The sequence below is a fragment of the Carcharhinus amblyrhynchos genome, unplaced genomic scaffold (assembly GCF_965287045.1).
Source record: "Carcharhinus amblyrhynchos unplaced genomic scaffold, sCarAmb.v2.hapA scaffold_761, whole genome shotgun sequence".
In the NCBI taxonomy this organism is placed as follows: Eukaryota; Metazoa; Chordata; class Chondrichthyes; order Carcharhiniformes; family Carcharhinidae; genus Carcharhinus; species Carcharhinus amblyrhynchos.
This window is the reverse complement of record NW_027650501.1, coordinates 2,501-20,000: the sequence shown is the minus strand read 5'-3', so window position 1 is coordinate 20,000 and position 17,500 is coordinate 2,501. Positions and strand designations below refer to the sequence as shown.

Sequence of the window (17,500 nt, the reverse complement as noted above, 5' to 3'; positions counted from 1 at the left end):
GCCTGCTGCACCATTCATTACAATCACGGCTGATCATCAAATCCAATATCCTGATCCCCCCCCCCAATATCCCTCGATCCCTTTCGCCCCAAGAGTGAAATCTAATTTCTTCCTGAAATCTCACAGCGTTTTCTCCTCAGCTCCTTCCTGTGGGAGTGAATTCCACACATTCCCCACCCTCTGGGTGAAGAAATTTCTCCTCCCCTCAGTTCTAGAAGGTTTACCCCTTATCCTCAAACTCTGACCCCTGGATTCTCCCCACCATCATGAACATTCTTCCTGAATCTACCCTGTTGAACCCTGCAGCCGATATTCCCTCTCCCTCTCTCTCTGGCTCTCCCACCCAAAGTCAAACCCACAGGGCAATGACAGACTGGGATTTTCAACGCAGACCCAGGTTAGCAAGTTCCAACATCACATCAGTGTCTCGAAACCCGGATCATACACTCCTGGCTCACTCAGGACTGAGGGAGTGCCGCACTGTCAGAGGGTCAGTGCTGAGGGAGCGCCGCACTGTCAGAGGGTCGGTGCTGAGGGAGCGCCGCACTGTCAGAGGGTCAGTGCTGAGGGAGCGCCGCACTGTCAGAGGGTCAGTGCTGAGGGAGTGCCGCACTGTCAGAGGGTCAGTGCTGAGGGAGTGCCGCACTGTCAGAGGGTCAGTGCTGAGGGAGTGCCGCACTGTCAGAGGGTCAGTGCTGAGGGAGTGCCGCACTGTCAGAGGGTCAGTGCTGAGGGAGTGCCGCACTGTCAGAGGGTCAGTGCTGAGGGAGTGCCGCACTGTCAGAGGGTCAGTGCTGAGGGAGTGCCGCACTGTCAGAGGGTCAGTGCTGAGGGAGTGCCGCACTGTCAGAGGGTCAGTGCTGAGGGAGTGCCGCACTGTCAGAGGGTCAGTGCTGAGCGGGTGCTGCACTGTCAGAGGGTCAGTGCTGAGGGAGCGCTGCACTGTCAGAGGGTCAGTGCTGAGGGAGTGCCGCACTGTCAGAGGGTCAGTGCTGAGGGAGTGCCGCACTGTCAGAGGGTCAGCGCTGAGGGAGCGCCGCACTGTCAGAGGGTCAGTGCCGAGGGAGCGCCGCACTGTCAGAGGGTCAGTGCCGAGGGAGCGCCGCACTGTCAGAGGGTCAGTGCCGAGGGAGCGCCGCACTGTCAGAGGGTCAGTGCCGAGGGAGCGCCGCACTGTCAGAGGGTCAGTGCCGAGGGAGCGCCGCACTGTCAGAGGGTCAGTGCCGAGGGAGCGCCGCACTGTCAGAGGGTCAGTGCCGAGGGAGCGCCGCACTGTCAGAGGGTCAGTGCCGAGGGAGCGCCGCACTGTCAGAGGGTCAGTGCCGAGGGAGCGCCGCACTGTCAGAGGGTCAGTGCCGAGGGAGCGCCGCACTGTCAGAGGGTCAGTGCCGAGGGAGCGCCGCACTGTCAGAGGGTCAGTGCCGAGGGAGCGCCGCACTGTCAGAGGGTCAGTGCCGAGGGAGCGCCGCACTGTCAGAGGGTCAGTGCCGAGGGAGCGCCGCACTGTCAGAGGGTCAGTGCCGAGGGAGCGCCGCACTGTCAGAGGGTCAGTGCCGAGGGAGCGCCGCACTGTCAGAGGGTCAGTGCCGAGGGAGCGCCGCACTGTCAGAGGGTCAGTGCCGAGGGAGCGCCGCACTGTCAGAGGGTCAGTGCAGAGGGAGTGCCGCACTGTCAGAGGGTCAGTGCTGAGGGAGCGCCGCACTGTCAGAGGGTCAGTGCTGAGGGAGTGCCGCACTGTCAGAGGGTCAGTGCTGAGGGAGCGCCGCACTGTCAGAGGGTCAGTGCTGAGGGAGTGCCGCACTGTCAGAGGGTCAGTGCTGAGGGAGCGCCGCACTGTCAGAGGGTCAGTGCTGAGGGAGTGCCGCACTGTCAGAGGGTCAGTGCTGAGGGAGCGCCGCACTGTCAGAGGGTCAGTGCTGAGGGAGTGCCGCACTGTCAGAGGGTCAGTGCTGAGGGAGTGCCGCACTGTCAGAGGGTCAGTGCTGAGGGAGTGCCGCACTGTCAGAGGGTCAGTGCTGAGGGAGTGCCGCACTGTCAGAGGGTCAGTGCTGAGGGAGTGCCGCACTGTCAGAGGGTCAGTGCTGAGGGAGTGCCGCACTGTCAGAGGGTCAGTGCTGAGGGAGTGCCGCACTGTCAGAGGGTCAGTGCTGAGGGAGTGCCGCACTGTCAGAGGGTCAGTGCTGAGGGAGTGCCGCACTGTCAGAGGGTCAGTGCTGAGGGAGTGCCGCACTGTCAGAGGGTCAGTGCTGAGGGATTGCCGCACTGTCAGAGGGTCAGTGCTCAGGGAGTGCCGCACTGTCAGGGGGTCAGTGCCGAGGGAGTGCCGCACTGTCAGTGTGGGATCTCTCTGTGATCTGCTGCTGTTAATGATCCGCTGAGCGTTGCTATAGTAACTGATCCCAGCAGTGTTGATTCAGCTCGTTTGTCGCTATGGAAACATTTCCCAGAGGATTTTTCCTGCCGCAGCAGCTGCTCCGGAATATTCCGGGTTTGGAATTGGGTGCGGGAGCTGGGAAACAGTCGGAGTGTTGGAGTCTGCGTCCCATCAATCACCGTCCCTCTGCATCGCAACCTGGAACCCCAACCCCGCAATAAGGACATTCCAACCCTCTGTGTGTAATCTTACAGCACACACTGTAATACACACCCTGTAATACAGCACACACTGTAATACACACCCTGTAATACAGCACACACTGTAATACACACACTGTATTACAGCACACACTGTAATACACACCCTGTAATACAGCACACACTGTAATACACACCCTGTATACACACCCTGTAATACAGCACACACTGTCATACACACCCTGTAATACAGCACACACTGTAATACACACCCTGTATACACACCCTGTATTACAGCACACACTGTAATACACACCCTGTATACACACCCTGTATTACAGCACACACTGTAATACACACCCTGTAATACAGCACACACTGTAATACACACCCTGTATACACACCCTGTAATACAGCACACACTGTCATACACACCCTGTAATACAGCACACACTGTAATACACACCCTGTATACACACCCTGTAATACAGCACACACTGTAATACACACCCTGTATACACACCCTGTAATACAGCACACACTGTAATACACACCCTGTATACACACCCTGTAATACAGCACACATCGTAATACACACCCTGTATACACACCCTGTATTACAGCACACACTGTCATACACACCCTGTAATACAGCACACACTGTAATACACACCCTGTATACACACCCTGTAATACAGCACACACTGTAATACACACCCTGTATACACACCCTGTAATACAGCACACACTGTAATACACACCCTGTATTACAGCACACACTGTAATACACACCCTGTATTACAGCACACACTGTAATACACACCCTGTATTACAGCACACACTGTAATACACACCCTGTATTACAGCACACACTGTAATACACACCCTGTATTACAGCACACACTGTAATACACACCTTGGAATACAGCACACACTGTAATACACACCCTGTATTACAGCACACACTGTCATACACACCCTTTGTTTACAAAGGGCTGCAGGGAAAAGCCTGGGAACTACAGGCCAGTGAGCCTCACATCTGTGGTGGGTAAATTGTTGGAAGGTATTTTGAGAGACAGGATCTACAGGCATTTAGAGACACAAGGACTGATTAGGGACAGTCAGCACGGCTTTGTGAGTGGAAAATCATGTCTCACAAATTTAATGGAGTTTTTTGAAGGGGTAACCAAGAAGGTAGATGAGGGCAGTGCAGTTGATGTTGTCTACATGGACTTTAGCAAGGCCTTTGACAAGGTACCGCATGGTAGGTTGTTGCATAAGGTTAAATCTCACGGGATCCAGGGTGAGGGATCTAAATGGAGACAAAATTGGCTTCTTGACAGAAGCCAGAGGGTGGTTGTAGAGGGTTGTTTTTCAAACTGGAGGCCTGTGACCAGCGGTGTGCCTCAGGGATCAGTGCTGGGCCCACTGTTATTTGTCATTTATATTAATGATTTGGATGAGAATATAGGAGGCATGGTTAGTAAGTTTACAGATGACACCAAGATTGGTGGCATAGTGGACAGTGAAGAAAGTTATCTCCAATTGTAACGGGATCTTGATCAATTGGGCCAGTGGGCTGACGAATGGCAGATGGAGTTTAATTTAGATAAATTTGAGGTGATGCATTTTGGTCGATTGAACCAGGACAGGACTTACTCAGTTAATGGTAGGGCGTTGGGGAGAGTTACAGAACAAAGAGATCTCGGGGGACAGGTTCATAACTCCTTGAAAGTGGAGTCACAGGTGGACAGAGTGGTGAAGAAGGCATTCGGCATGCTTGGTTTCATCGGTCAGAACATTGAATACAGGAGTTGGGACGTCTTGTTGACGTTGTACAAGACATTGGGAAGGCCACACTTGGAATACTGTGTACAGTTCTGGTCACCCTATTGTAGAAAGGATATTATTAAACTAGAAAGAGTGCAGAAAAGATTTACTAGGATGTTACTGGGACTTGATGGATTGAGTTATAAGGAGAGGCTGGATAGACTGGGACTTTTTTCTCTGGAGCGTAGGAGGCTGAGGGGTGATCTTATAGAGGTCTATAAAATAATGAGGGGCACAGATCAGCTAGATAGTCAATATCTTTTCCCAAAGGTAGGGGAGTCTAAAACTAGAGGGCAGAGGTTTAAGGTGAGAGGGGAGAGATATAAAAGGGTCCAGAGGGGCAATTTTTTCACCCAGAGGGTGGTGAGTGTCTGGAACGAGCTGCCAGAGGCAGTAGTAGAGACGGGTACAATTTTATCTTTTATAAAGCGTTTCGATAGTTACATGGGTACGGTGGGTATAGAGGGATATGGGGCAAATATGGGCAATTGGGATTAGCTTAGGGGTTTAACAAAAAGGGCGGCATGGACAAGTTGGGCCGAAGGGCCTGTTTCCGTGCTGTAAACCTCCATGGTTGTACGCCACCCCCTCCCCCTTCCCAGCCTCTCCCTCATCCTCCCCATCACCTTCCCACTCCCCCTCCCCCACCCTCATCCTCCCTCTCCTTTCCCCCTCACCACCTCCCACCCTCTCCTCCGCCCCCCACCCTCCCCTCCCTGTCCCTCCGCCCCCCACCCTCCCCTCCCTGTCCCTCTGCCCCCCCACCCTCCCCTCCCTGTCCCTCCGCCCCCCACCCTCCCCTCCCTCTCCCTCCACCCCCTCACCCTCCCCTCCCTGTCCCTCCCCCCTCACCCTCCCCTCCCTGTTCCTCCTCCCTCATTATCCCTGTCCCCTCACCTCACCCTCCCCTCACAACCCTCTGCCCTCACCCTCCCTCACTCCCCTCCCCCTCCCCCTGCCCCTCCCTCACTCCCTCCCCTCTCTCTCCCCCAACCTCTCACCATTGGGTGACACAGGACGATAGTGTACCCCTCAGAAAATATGATTATTGAGGGAAACAGAGAGAGAGAGAGAGGGGGGGGGGCAGGGACACAGTTGGTGTGTGAGGGGGTGCTGTGTGTATTGGCTGAGCTGCTGCTCCCAGTCTGACTCTGTCCCTGTTGGGGTTTGTGGTGAAGGGGTTCAGTTTCAGACGGGGCTTTCTCGACGTCTGAGTCACCACCCAAAACCGAGACAGCGTGAGACTCGAGTACCCCACCCAGCCGCTGACACACCCATGGGTGCAGGCCTGCACAGCGCGAGGGAGGAGGGCAGTGAGGGGATGGGGGGTGGAGTGAGGGGGAGGGGGGCAGTGAGGGGATGGGGGGTGGGGGGGTCGTGAGGGGGACGGGGAGGGGGGGGAGTGAGGGGGACGGGGAGGGGGGGGAGTGACGGGGAGGGGGGGAGTGAGGGGGAGGGGGGGGAGTGAGGGGGACGGGGGGGGTGTGAGGGGATGGGGGTGGGGGACGTAGTGAGGGGGACGGGGAGGGGGGGAGTGAGGGGGACGGGGAGGGGGGGAGTGACGGGGAGGGGGGGAGTGAGGGGGACGGGGGGGAGTGAGGGGATGGGGGGTGGGGGACGTAGTGAGGGGGACGGGGAGGGGAGGAGTGAAGGGGACGGGGAGGGGGGATTGAGGGGGTTGGGAGGGGGAGGGGGAGTGAGAGGGATGGGGAGGGGGCTGAGGAAGGGGGTGTGGGAGAGGGGTGTGTAAGGCAGAGAGGAGGAGTGAGGGGGTGGGGGGCGAGTGAGAGAGGGGGGTGTGAGGATAATGAGGAGGGGGGAGGGAGAGGGGGTAGTGAGGGAGGGGGGACTGAAGGCGAAGGCAAACGGGGGTAGAGGAGAAGTGAGGGAGAGGGGGATGGGGGAAAGGGGGAGTGAGGGAGTAGGGGAGAGAGTGGGAATGAGGGAGAGGGGGATGGGGGGAGGGTGATGGACGGGGGAGGGAGGGCGATGGGGGAGAGGGTAGGGGGCAAAGGGGGGGGAACAGGGCGATGGGGGAAGGGGTGAACTGGGGGAGGGGGATTGAAATATAATGCCTTCCGTTCCCTGGTCAGGCCCTTGCATCCAATGGCGATTCCGGAGTTCGAATGGCAGAACCACAGGTCGCGATGTTCTGTGGGAAACTCAACATGTTCATGGATATCCAGAGCGGGAAATGGGAGCCGGATCCATCTGGAACTCAGAGCTGCCTCGGAACAAAGGATGAAATACTCACCTACTGTACAAAGGTACCCAACTCCCTACAACGTATCTAACCCCGTGCTGTACCTGTCCTGGGAGTGTTTGATGGGGGGACAGTGTAGAGGGAGCTTTACTCTGTATCTAACCCCGTGCTGTACCTGTCCTGGGAGTGTTTGATGGGGGACAGTGTAGAGGGAGCTTTACTCTGCATCTAACCCCGTGCTGTACCTGTCCTGGGAGTGTTTGATGGGGACAGTGTAGAGGGAGCTTTACTCTGTATCTAACCCCGTGCTGTACCTGTCCTGGGAGTGTTTGATGGGGACAGTGTAGAGGGAGCTTTACTCTGTATCTAACCCCATGCTGTACCTGTCCTGGGAGTGTTTGATGGGGACAGTGTAGAGGGAGCTTTACTCTGTATCTAACCCCGTGCTGTACCTGTCCTGGGAGTGTTTGATGGGGGGGACAGTGTAGAGGGAGCTTTACTCTGCATCTAACCCCGTGCTGTACCTGTCCTGGGAGTGTTTGATGGGGGGGACAGTGTAGAGGGAGCTTTACTCTGCATCTAACCCCGTGCTGTACCTGTCCTGGGAGTGTTTGATGGGGGGGACAGTGTAGAGGGAGCTTTACTCTGCATCTAACCCCGTGCTGTATCTGTCCTGGGAGTGTTTGATGGGGGGACAGTGTAGAGGGAGCTTTACTCTGTATCTAACCCCGTGCTGTACCTGTCCTGGGAGTGTTTGATGGGGGGACAGTGTAGAGGGAGCTTTACCCTGTATCTAACCCCGTGCTGTACCTGTCCTGGGAGTGTTTGATGGGGGACAGTGTAGAGGGAGCTTTACTCTGTATCTAACCCCGTGCTGTCCCTGTCCTGGGAGTGTTTGATGGGGACAGTATAGATTTGATTTGATTTATTATTGTCACATGTATTGGGATACAGTGAAAAGTATTGTTTCTTGCACACTATACAAAGCATACCATTCATAGAGAAGGAAAGGAGAGGGTGCAGAATGTAGTGTTACAGTCACAGCGAGGGTGTAGAGAAAGATCAGCTTAACGTGAGGTAGGTCCATTCAAAAGTCTGACAGCAGCAGGGAAGAAGCTGTTCTCGAGTCAGTCGGTACGGGACCTCAGACTCTTGTATCTTTTTCCTGATGGAAGAAGGTGGAAGAGAGAATGTCCGGAGTGTGTGGGGTCCTTAATTATGTTGGCTGCTTTTCCCCGAGGCAGCAGGAAGTGTAGACAGAGTCAATGGATGGGAGGCTGGTTTGTGTGATGGGTTGGGCTACATTCACCACCCTTTTGTAGTTCCTTGTGGTCTTGGGCAGAACAGGAATCTCTCTCTGAACTGAGTTGTCTCTTTGCAGGTTTACCCTGAGCTGCAAGTGACGGGAGTGATGGAATCCAGTCAGCCAGTCAAAATTGAGAATTGGTGCAAGAAAGGAAAGAGGAGATGCAATGGGCACATTCACATTGTTGTCCCATTCCGGTGTCTCGGTGAGTGGGAACCTGTACCCCAGTGAGAGTCAGTGTGTGTGGGAGCCGTACCCCAGTGAGAGTCAGTGTGTGTGGGACCCGTACCCCAGTGAGAGTCAGTGTGTGTGGGACCCGTACCCCAGTGAGAGTCAGTGTGTGTGGGACCCGTACCCCAGTGAGAGTCAGTGTGTGTGGGAGCCGTACCCCAGTGAGAGTCAGTGTGTGTGGGAGCCGTACCCCAGTGAGAGTCAGTGTGTGTGGGACCCGTACCCCAGTGAGAGTCAGTGTGTGTGGGACCCGTACCCCGGTGAGAGTCAGTGTGTGTGGGACCCGTACCCCAGTGAGAGTCAGTGTGTGTGGGACCCGTACCCCAGTGAGAGTCAGTGTGTGTGGGACCCGTACCCAGTGAGAGTCAGTGTGTGTGGGACCCGTACCCCAGTGAGAGTCAGTGTGTGTGGGACCCGTACCCCAGTGAGAGTCAGTGTGTGTGGGACCCGTACCCCAGTGAGAGTCAGTGTGTGTGGGACCCGTACCCCAGTGAGAGTCAGTGTGTGTGGGACCCGTACCCCGGTGAGAGTCAGTGTGTGTGGGACCCGTACCCCAGTGAGAGTCAGTGTGTGTGGGAGCCGTACCCCAGTGAGAGTCAGTGTGTGTGGGACCCGTACCCCAGTGAGAGTCAGTGTGTGTGGGACCTGTACCCCAGTGAGAGTCAGTGTGTGTGGAACCCGTACCCCAGTGAGAGTCAGTGTGTGTGGGACCCGTACCCCAGTGAGAGTCAGTGTGTGTGGGAGCCGTACCCCAGTGAGAGTCAGTGTGTGTGGGACCCGTACCCCAGTGAGGGTCAGTGTGTGTGGGAGCCGTACCCCAGTGAGAGTCAGTGTGTGTGGGACCCGTACCCCAGTGAGAGTCAGTGTGTGTGGGACCCGTACCCCAGTGAGAGTCAGTGTGTGTGGGACCCGTACCCCAGTGAGAGTCAGTGTGTGTGGGACCCGTACCCCAGTGAGAGTCAGTGTGTGTGGGACCCGTACCCCAGTGAGAGTCAGTGTGCGTGGGACCCGTACCCCAGTGAGAGTCAGTGTGAGAATGTGGACAATGTGTTTCGATTCCGGTGTTGAATTTGGAATAAATTCTCACTGATTTACAATGACAAAGTTCTCTGTGTCTCTATCCTGTTGATTTGCTTGTTACTCACTCTCCTTTCTCCCTGTGACTCTGTCTTCCTATTCCCCTCCTCTCTGTCACTCTGCCCCTCCTCTCTCTCTCTCTATCTCGGGCCTCTTCTCTGCCTTTCCCCCCTTCTCTCCCCCCTCACAACCCCCATCTCTGGCTCCCTCCCCGTCTCTCTCCCACACTCTCCCCCTTTCTCCCCCCTCTCTCTGGCTCCCTCCCTCGTCCCTCTCTATCTCCCTCTCTCACTCTGTCTCTTGCCATCCCTCTCTCCCTTGGTCTCTGTCTCCCTCCCTCTCACTCCCTCTGTCTCAGTTGGGGAGTTTGTCAGTGATGCGTTGCTGGTTCCCGATCGCTGTAAGTTTCTGCACCAGGAGAAGATGGACGTTTGTGAGAGTCACATCTACTGGCACCGAGTGGCCAAAGAGGTGAGAGGTCACTGATTGGCCAATCAGCACTGACCGACCCCACACTGTCCAATCCGCACTGACCAATCCCCAAGAATGTCCCTCAATTCCTAGCCTAGACGCCCCTCTATCCAGGTCTAGACGCCCCTCGATACCTCGTCTAGACTCCGTGGGGCCCGGCTCCCTGGGGGAATCGAGCCTGGGTCTTTCCTGTTGCTTTGGGCTGTTATCCACACTGGGTGAGGGGATGGGGAAGGGGGAGAGTGGGGAGGTGGGGAGTGGAGTGGAGGGATGGGGAGTGGAGGGGTTGGAGGGGCTGGGTGTGGATCAGTATCTGGTCGATGTCCTCAGTGCCATGACCCTGACGCTGACCTTTGACTCTCTGGCCAGGCCTGCACGGCGGAGACGCTGGATCTGCACAGTTACGGGATGTTAGTGCCGTGTAGAGTGGACCGTTTCCGTGGCGTGGAGTATGTGTGCTGTCCCTCGCGTTTCCCAGGCGTGAGGCTGGAGGAGGAGATAGTCCCAGCAGAGGATGAGGAAGAGGAGGAGGAGGAGGAGGAGGAGGACAAGCCTGAGGACAGGTATGAGGCACTGGGGGATGGGGGGGAGTTGTGTACATTCACTGGGTTGATTGGTGAGAGGATAGTGGGGAGGGGGTCTCCTCTGAGAGTCACTGCACTGATTATCTTGTCTTGATGATCAGTATCCCCTGGTGACAGACTCCTAACCTCTCCCTGGAAATTGCTGGCTTTGCATTTCTCTGCGAGGAACTTTTGGCTTGCAGCAATGAGGTCTTCTGGGGGGTTTTTAAAAATAGCACACAGTTTAACTTTGATGAGTAAAATGGAGAGGTCAGGTTAAGATCATTTTGCCAGAGGCATCTCTCGCTCTCACGATGTCTCGCTGTCTCTCTCTTGCTCTTTTACTCTCTCACTGCCCCTCTCTCTCTCTGTCTGTCTCTGTCTTTGTGTCTCTCTCTCTGTCTCTCTCTGTCTGTCTCTCTGTCTCTCTCTCTGTCTCTCTCTCTGTCTCTCTCTCTGTCTGTGTGTCTCTCTCTCTCTGTCTCTCTCTGTCTGTGTGTCTCTCTCTCTGTCTCTCTCTGTCTGTGTGTCTCTCTCTCTCTGTCTCTCTCTGTCTCTCTCTCTGCCCCTCTCTCTCTCTGTCTGTCTCTCTCTGTCTCTCTCTGTCTCTCTCTCTGTCTCTCTCTCTGTCTCTCTCTGTCTGTGTGTCTGTCTCTCTCTGTCTCTCTCTGTCTCTCTCTCTCTTTGGGTGCACGGATAGGTTACTGAGTGGAGAAGGTTTGTCTCTCTCTGTCTCTCTCTCTCTCTCTCTGTCTCTCTCTGTCTGTGTGTCTCTCTCTCTGTCTGTCTCTGTCTGTGTGTCTCTCTCTGTCTCTCTCTGTCTTTCTCTCTCTTTGGGCGCACGGATAGGTTACTGAGTGGAGAAGGTTTGTCTCTCTCTGTCTCTCCTGGGCATGGCTGTGGTTTGTTTCAGAACCCCTTCGCTCGTGTTGGAGTGTTTCAATGGGAAGGGGGTGAGACCCCAGCCTACTGCCCGGCCGGGGGGGGGGCTGTTTAATTGGAGAGAACTTCCAGTGGGCTGGCACAGGCTGGATAGAGCGAATGGCCCTCTCCTGTATTGCTGTTACTCTCTCACACAGTTCCTGGGAGCAGGACTCGAGCCGGCTGTCTTTTGAGGAGGAAGAGAGAGATATCGACTATCAGATGTACAGAGAGCGCTGGGAAGATTACAGGGACAAAGGTTACATGGAGCAGGATTTCTCCGATGAGGCTGTCACAGAGACAACCACCACAACCACAACCACCGAGGGCATTTCCCAGGAGGTCAGGGGTAAGTTATCACACCCACCCTGAGTGCTGCTGTGTGTGACCACTGCCTCTCCCCCTCCCCCCAAACACTGGGTGCTCTCTCTCACTGTCTCCCCCCCTCTCACTGTCTCCCCCCCTCTCTCTCTCTGTCTGTCTCTCTCTGTCTGTCTCTCTCTGTCTTCCCCCCTCTCTCTGTCTCCCTCTCTCTAACTCTCCCTCTCTCTAACTCTCCCTCTCTCTAACTCTCCCTCTCTCTAACTCTCCCTCTCTCTAACTCTCCCTCTCTCTGTCTCTCCCTCTCTCTCTCTCCCTCTCTCTGTCTCTCCCTCTCTCTCCCCCCGTCTCTCTCTCTCCCCTCTCTCTCTGTCTCCCCCCGTCTCTGCCTCTCTCTCTGTCTCCCTCTCTCTCTCTCCCTCTCTCTGTCTCTCCCTCTCTCTCTCTCTCCCTGTCTCCTCCCCTCCCTGCCACTCTCTCTCACAGTCTCTCTCTCTCCCTCTCTCTCTGCCTCTCTCTGTCTCTCCCTCTCTCTCCCCCCGTCTCTCTCTCTCCCCTCTCTCTCTGTCTCCCCCCGTCTCTGCCTCTCTCTCTGTCTCCCTCCCTCTCTCTCTCTCCCTCTCTCTGTCTCCCTCTCTCTAACTCTCCCTCTCTCTGTCTCTCCCTCTCTCTCTCTCCCTCTCTCTCTCTCTCTCTCTCTCTCTCTCTGCCTCTCTCTGTCTCCCTCCCTCTCTCTCTCTCCCCGGCCTGGGGGTGTGTTGTTGGGTATTGACTCTGTCTGGGAATCTTGTGTTTGTCCTCGCTGTTGTTCTGTGTCTCTGTGTGGTGCTGGGTGATGTAAGGGGGATGTGTGTGTTGGTGCCAGCTGTACAGGGCCAGTTGGTGCCGAGAGCTTTAGGCACTGACAGTCTCTGAGATCCTGCCAACTGGGCTCAGTCAGTCCATTATCCAGGAGACTGTGAGACTCCAGCACAATGTCAGCAGTGACACATAACACGGGGCAGAGCAGGAGAGATCCGATCCCAATCCCCTTCCCGTTCACTCCCACTGTACACAATCCCAATCCCCTTCCCGTTCACTCCCACTGTACACAATCCCAAACCCCTTCCCGTTCACTCCCACTGTACACAATCCCAAACTCCTTCCCATTCACTCCCACTGTACACAATCCCAATCCCCTTCCCGTTCACCCCCACTGTACACAATCCCAAACCCCTTCCCGTTTACTCCCACTGTACACAATTCCAATCCCAAACCCCTTCCCGTTTACTCCCACTGTACACAATTCCAATCCCAAACCCCTTCCCATTCACTCCCACTATACACAATCCCAATCCAAACCCCTTCCCGTTCACTCCCACTGTACACAATCCCAAACCCTTTCCCGTTCACTCCCACTGTACACAATCCCAATCCCCTTCCCATTCACTCCCACTGCACACAATCCCAAACCCCTTCCCGTTCACTCCCACTGCACACAATCCCAAACCCCTTCTCGTTCACCCCCACTGTACACAATCCCAAACCCCTTCCCGTTCACTCCCACTGTACACAATCCAAAACGCCTTCCCGTTCACTCCCACTGTACACAATCCCAATCCCCTTCCCATTCACTCCCACTGCACACAATCCCAAACCCCTTCCCGTTCACTCCCACTGTACACAATCCCAAACCCCTTCCCGTTCACTCCCACTTTACACAATCCCAAACTCCTTCCCATTCACTCCCACTGTACACAATCCCAATCCCCTTCCCATTCACTCCCACTGTACACAATCCCAAACCCCTTCCCGTTCACTCCCACTGTACACAACCCCAATCCCCTTCCATTCACTCCCACTGTACACAATCCCAAACCCCTTCCCGTTCACCCCCACTGCGCACAATCCCAAAACCCTTCCCATTCACTCCCACTGTACACAACCCCAATCCCTTCCCATTCATTCCCACTGTACACAATCCCAATCCAAACCCCTTCCCGATCACTCCCACTGTACACAATCCCAAACTCCTTCCCATTCACTCCCACTGTACACAATCCCAAACTCCTTCCCATTCACTCCCACCGTACACAATCCCAAACTCCTTCCCATTCACTCCCACTGTACACAATCCCAATCCCCTTCCCGTTCACTCCCACTGTACACAATCCCAAACCCTTTCCCGTTCACTCCCACTGTACACAATTCCAATCCCAAACCCTTCCCGTTCACTCCCACTGTACACAATCCCAAACCCCTTCCCGTTCACTCCCACTGTACACAATCCCAAACCCATTCCCATTCACTCCCACTGTACACAATCCCAAACCCCTTCCCGTTCACTCCCACTTTACACAATCCCAAACCCCTTCCCGTTCACTCCCACTGTACACAATCCCAAACCCATTCCCGTTCACTCCCACTGTACACAATCCCAAACCCCTTCCCGTTCACTCCCACTTTACACAATCCCAAACTCCTTCCCATTCACTCCCACTGTACACAATCCCAAACTCCTTCCCATTCACTCCCACTGTACACAATCCCAAACCCCTTCCCATTCACCCCCACTGCGCACAATCCCAAACCCCTTCCCATTCACTCCCACTGTACACAATCCCAATCCCCTTCCCATTCACTCCCACTGTACACAATCCCAATCCAAACCCCTTCCCGTTCAATCCCACTGTACACAATCCCAAACTCCTTCCCATTCACTCCCACTGTACACAATCCCAAACCTCTTCCCGTTCACCCCCACTGCGCACAACCCCAATCCCCTTCCCATTCACTCCCACTGTACACAATCCCAATCCCAAACCCCTTCCCGTTCACCCCCACTGTACACAATCCCAATCCCCTTCCCATTCACTCCCACTGTACACAATTCCAATCCCAAACCCTTCCCATTCACTCCCACTGTACACAATCCCAAACCCCTTCCCGTTCACTCCCACTGTACACAATCCCAAACCCCTTCCCGTTCACTCCCACTGTACACAATCCCAAACCCCTTCCCGTTCACTCCCACTTTACACAATCCCAAACTCCTTCCCATTCACTCCCACTGTACACAATCCCAATCCCCATCCCGTTCACTCCCACTGTACACAATCCCAAACCCCTTCCCGTTCACTCCCAGTGTACACAATCCCAAACCCCTTCCTGTTCACTCCCACTGTACACAATCCCAATCCCCTTCCCGTTCACTCCCAGTGTACACAATCCCAAACCCCTTCCCATTCACCCCCACTGTACACAATCCCAATCCCCTTCCCATTCACTCCCACTGTACACAATCCCAATCCCCTTCCCGTTCACCCCACTGTACAGAATCCCAATCCCCTTCCCATTCACTCCCACTGTACACAATCCCAATCCCCTTCCCGTTCACTCCCACTGTACACAATCCCAATCCCCTTCCTGTTCACCCCCACTGTACACAATCCCAATCCCCCTTCCCGTTCACTCCCACTGTACACAATCCCAATCCCTTCCCGTTCACCCCACTGTACACAATCCCAATCCCCCTTCCCGTTCACTCCCACTGTACACAATTCCAAATCCCTTCCTGTTCACCCCACTGTACACAATCCCAATCCAAACCCCTCCCGTTCACTCCCACTGTCCACAATCCCAAACTCCATCCCATTCACCCACTGTACTCAATCCCAATCCCCTTCCCGTTCACTCCCACTGTACACAATCCCAATCCTCCTTCCCATCAACTCCCAACTGTACACAATCCCAAACTCCTTCCCATTCACTCCCACTGTACACAATCCCAAACTCCTTCCCGTTCACTCCACTGTACACAATCCCAATCCCCTTCCCATTCACTCCCACTGTACACAATTCCAAACTCCTTCCCATTCACTCCCACTGTACACAATCCCAAACCCAAACCCCTTCCCATTCACTCCCACTGTACACAATCCCAATCCCCTTCCCATTCACTCCCACTGTACACAATCCCAAACTCCTTCCCATTCACTCCCACTGTACACAATCCCAAACCCAAACCCCTTCCCATTCACTCCCACTGTACACAATCCCAATCCCCTTCCCATTCACTCCCACTGTACACAATCCCAAACTCCTTCCCATTCACTCCCACTGTACACAATCCCAATCCCCTTCCCATTCACTCCCACTGTACACAATCCCAATCTCCTTCCCGTTCACTCCCACTGTACACAATCCCAATCCCCTTCCCGTTCACTCCCACTGTACACAATCCCAATCTCCTTCCCGTTCACTCCCACTGTGATTGGTTGAACAGTAGGGATGGTGATTGGCTGATGGGATCACGGTGATGGTGATTGGCTACAGTGGAAGGTTTTGGGAATACGGAGCATGTGATTGGACGCGATGAGGTGGTGGTGTTTTTTGGGGTGAAAGCAGGTTGTTGATTGGCTGCTGGTCTTTCAGCCACGCCCCCTGCCCGGCCCACCGACGGAGTGGACGTTTATTTTGAGAATCCGACGGAGGAAGATGAACACGCCCACTTCATCCGAGCCAAGATGGAGCTGGAGGAGCGGAGGATGAACCGTATCAACGAGGTAGGACCCGGCCTCCCTCCCCAGGGAGATCCCACACGGCCCCTCCCCAGGGAGATCCCACACGGCCCCTCCCCAGGGAGATCCCACACGGCCCCTCCCCAGGGAGATCCCACACGGCCGCCCTCCCCAGGGAGATCCCACACGGCCCCTCCCCAGGGAGATCCCACACGGCCGCCCTCCCCAGGGAGATCCCCACACGGCCCCTCCCCAGGGAGATCCCACACGGCCCCTCCCCAGGGAGATCCCACACGGCCCCTCCCCAGGGAGATCCCACACGGCCTCCCTCCCCAGGGAGATCCCACACGGCCCCTCCCCAGGGAGATCCCACACGGCCTCCCTCCCCAGGGAGATCCCACACGGCCTCCCTCCCCAGGGAGATCCCACACGGCCTCCCTCCCCAGGGAGATCCCACACGGCCTCCCTCCCCAGGGAGATCCCACACGGCCCCTCCCCAGGAGATCCCACACGGCCCCTCCCCAGGGAGATCCCACACGGCCCCTCCCCAGGGAGATCCCACACGGCCCCTCCCCAGGGAGATCCCACACGGCCCCTCCCCAGGGAGATCCCACACGGCCCCTCCCCAGGGAGATCCCACACGGCCTCCCTCCCCAGGGAGATCCCACACGGCCCCTCCCCAGGGAGATCCCACACGGCCTCCCTCCCCAGGGAGATCCCACACGGCCCCTCCCCAGGGAGATCCCACACGGCCCCTCCCCAGGGAGATCCCACACGGCCCCTCCCCAGGGAGATCCCACACGGCCCCTCCCCAGGGAGATCCCACACGGCCCCTCCCCAGGGAGATCCCACACGGCCGCCCTCCCCAGGGAGATCCCACACGGCCCCTCCCCAGGGAGATCCCACACGGCCCCTCCCCAGGGAGATCCCACACGGCCCCTCCCCAGGGAGATCCCACACGGCCGCCCTCCCCAGGGAGATCCCACACGGCCGCCCTCCCCAGGGAGATCCCACACGGCCCCTCCCCAGGGAGATCCCACATGGCCGCCCTCCCCAGGGAGATCCCACACGGCCGCCCTCCCCAGGGAGATCCCACACGCAGCGACACTCATCCTCACACACACACTGACACTGACCCTCACACACACACTAACACTGACCCTCACACACACACTAACACTGACCCTCACACACACACTGACACTGACCCTCACACTGACAGTGACCCTCTGACATTGCGGTGAGTATTATGGGATGTTGATTCTATGTTGTTGTTGTCTAGGTGATGCGCGAATGGGCTGCCGCGGATCATCGAGCGAAGAATGCACCAAACACCGATAGGATGGCCCTGAATAAGGTTCATATCGATTCACAGAGACAGAGAACATTGTGCATTTGGGGTCTGTGTGTGTACCCGTGTCTGGGGGCCGCGTACCCGTGTCTGGGGGCCGGGTACCCGTGTCTGGGGGCCGGGTACCCGTGTCTGGGGGCCGCGTACCCGTGT

At 56.1% G+C, this 17,500-nt stretch overlaps 1 protein-coding gene across 1 annotated transcript in view; it reads left to right on the top strand.

Moving 5' to 3' along the window:
• The window catches only part of LOC145340076 (amyloid beta precursor like protein 2-like), a gene marked incomplete at its 3' end in the record, with an annotated part of 23,968 nt that overhangs the window by 4,708 nt on the left and 1,760 nt on the right, over positions 1-17,500 (top strand). Inside the window, exons 2-8 of the mRNA XM_080184498.1 lie at positions 6,498-6,671; positions 7,989-8,118; positions 9,580-9,692; positions 10,062-10,255; positions 11,335-11,525; positions 15,911-16,041; positions 17,279-17,353. Of these exons, the coding sequence (XP_080040624.1) occupies positions 6,498-6,671; positions 7,989-8,118; positions 9,580-9,692; positions 10,062-10,255; positions 11,335-11,525; positions 15,911-16,041; positions 17,279-17,353 (1,008 nt within the window). The remainder of the gene's footprint in view (positions 1-6,497; positions 6,672-7,988; positions 8,119-9,579; positions 9,693-10,061; positions 10,256-11,334; positions 11,526-15,910; positions 16,042-17,278; positions 17,354-17,500) is intronic.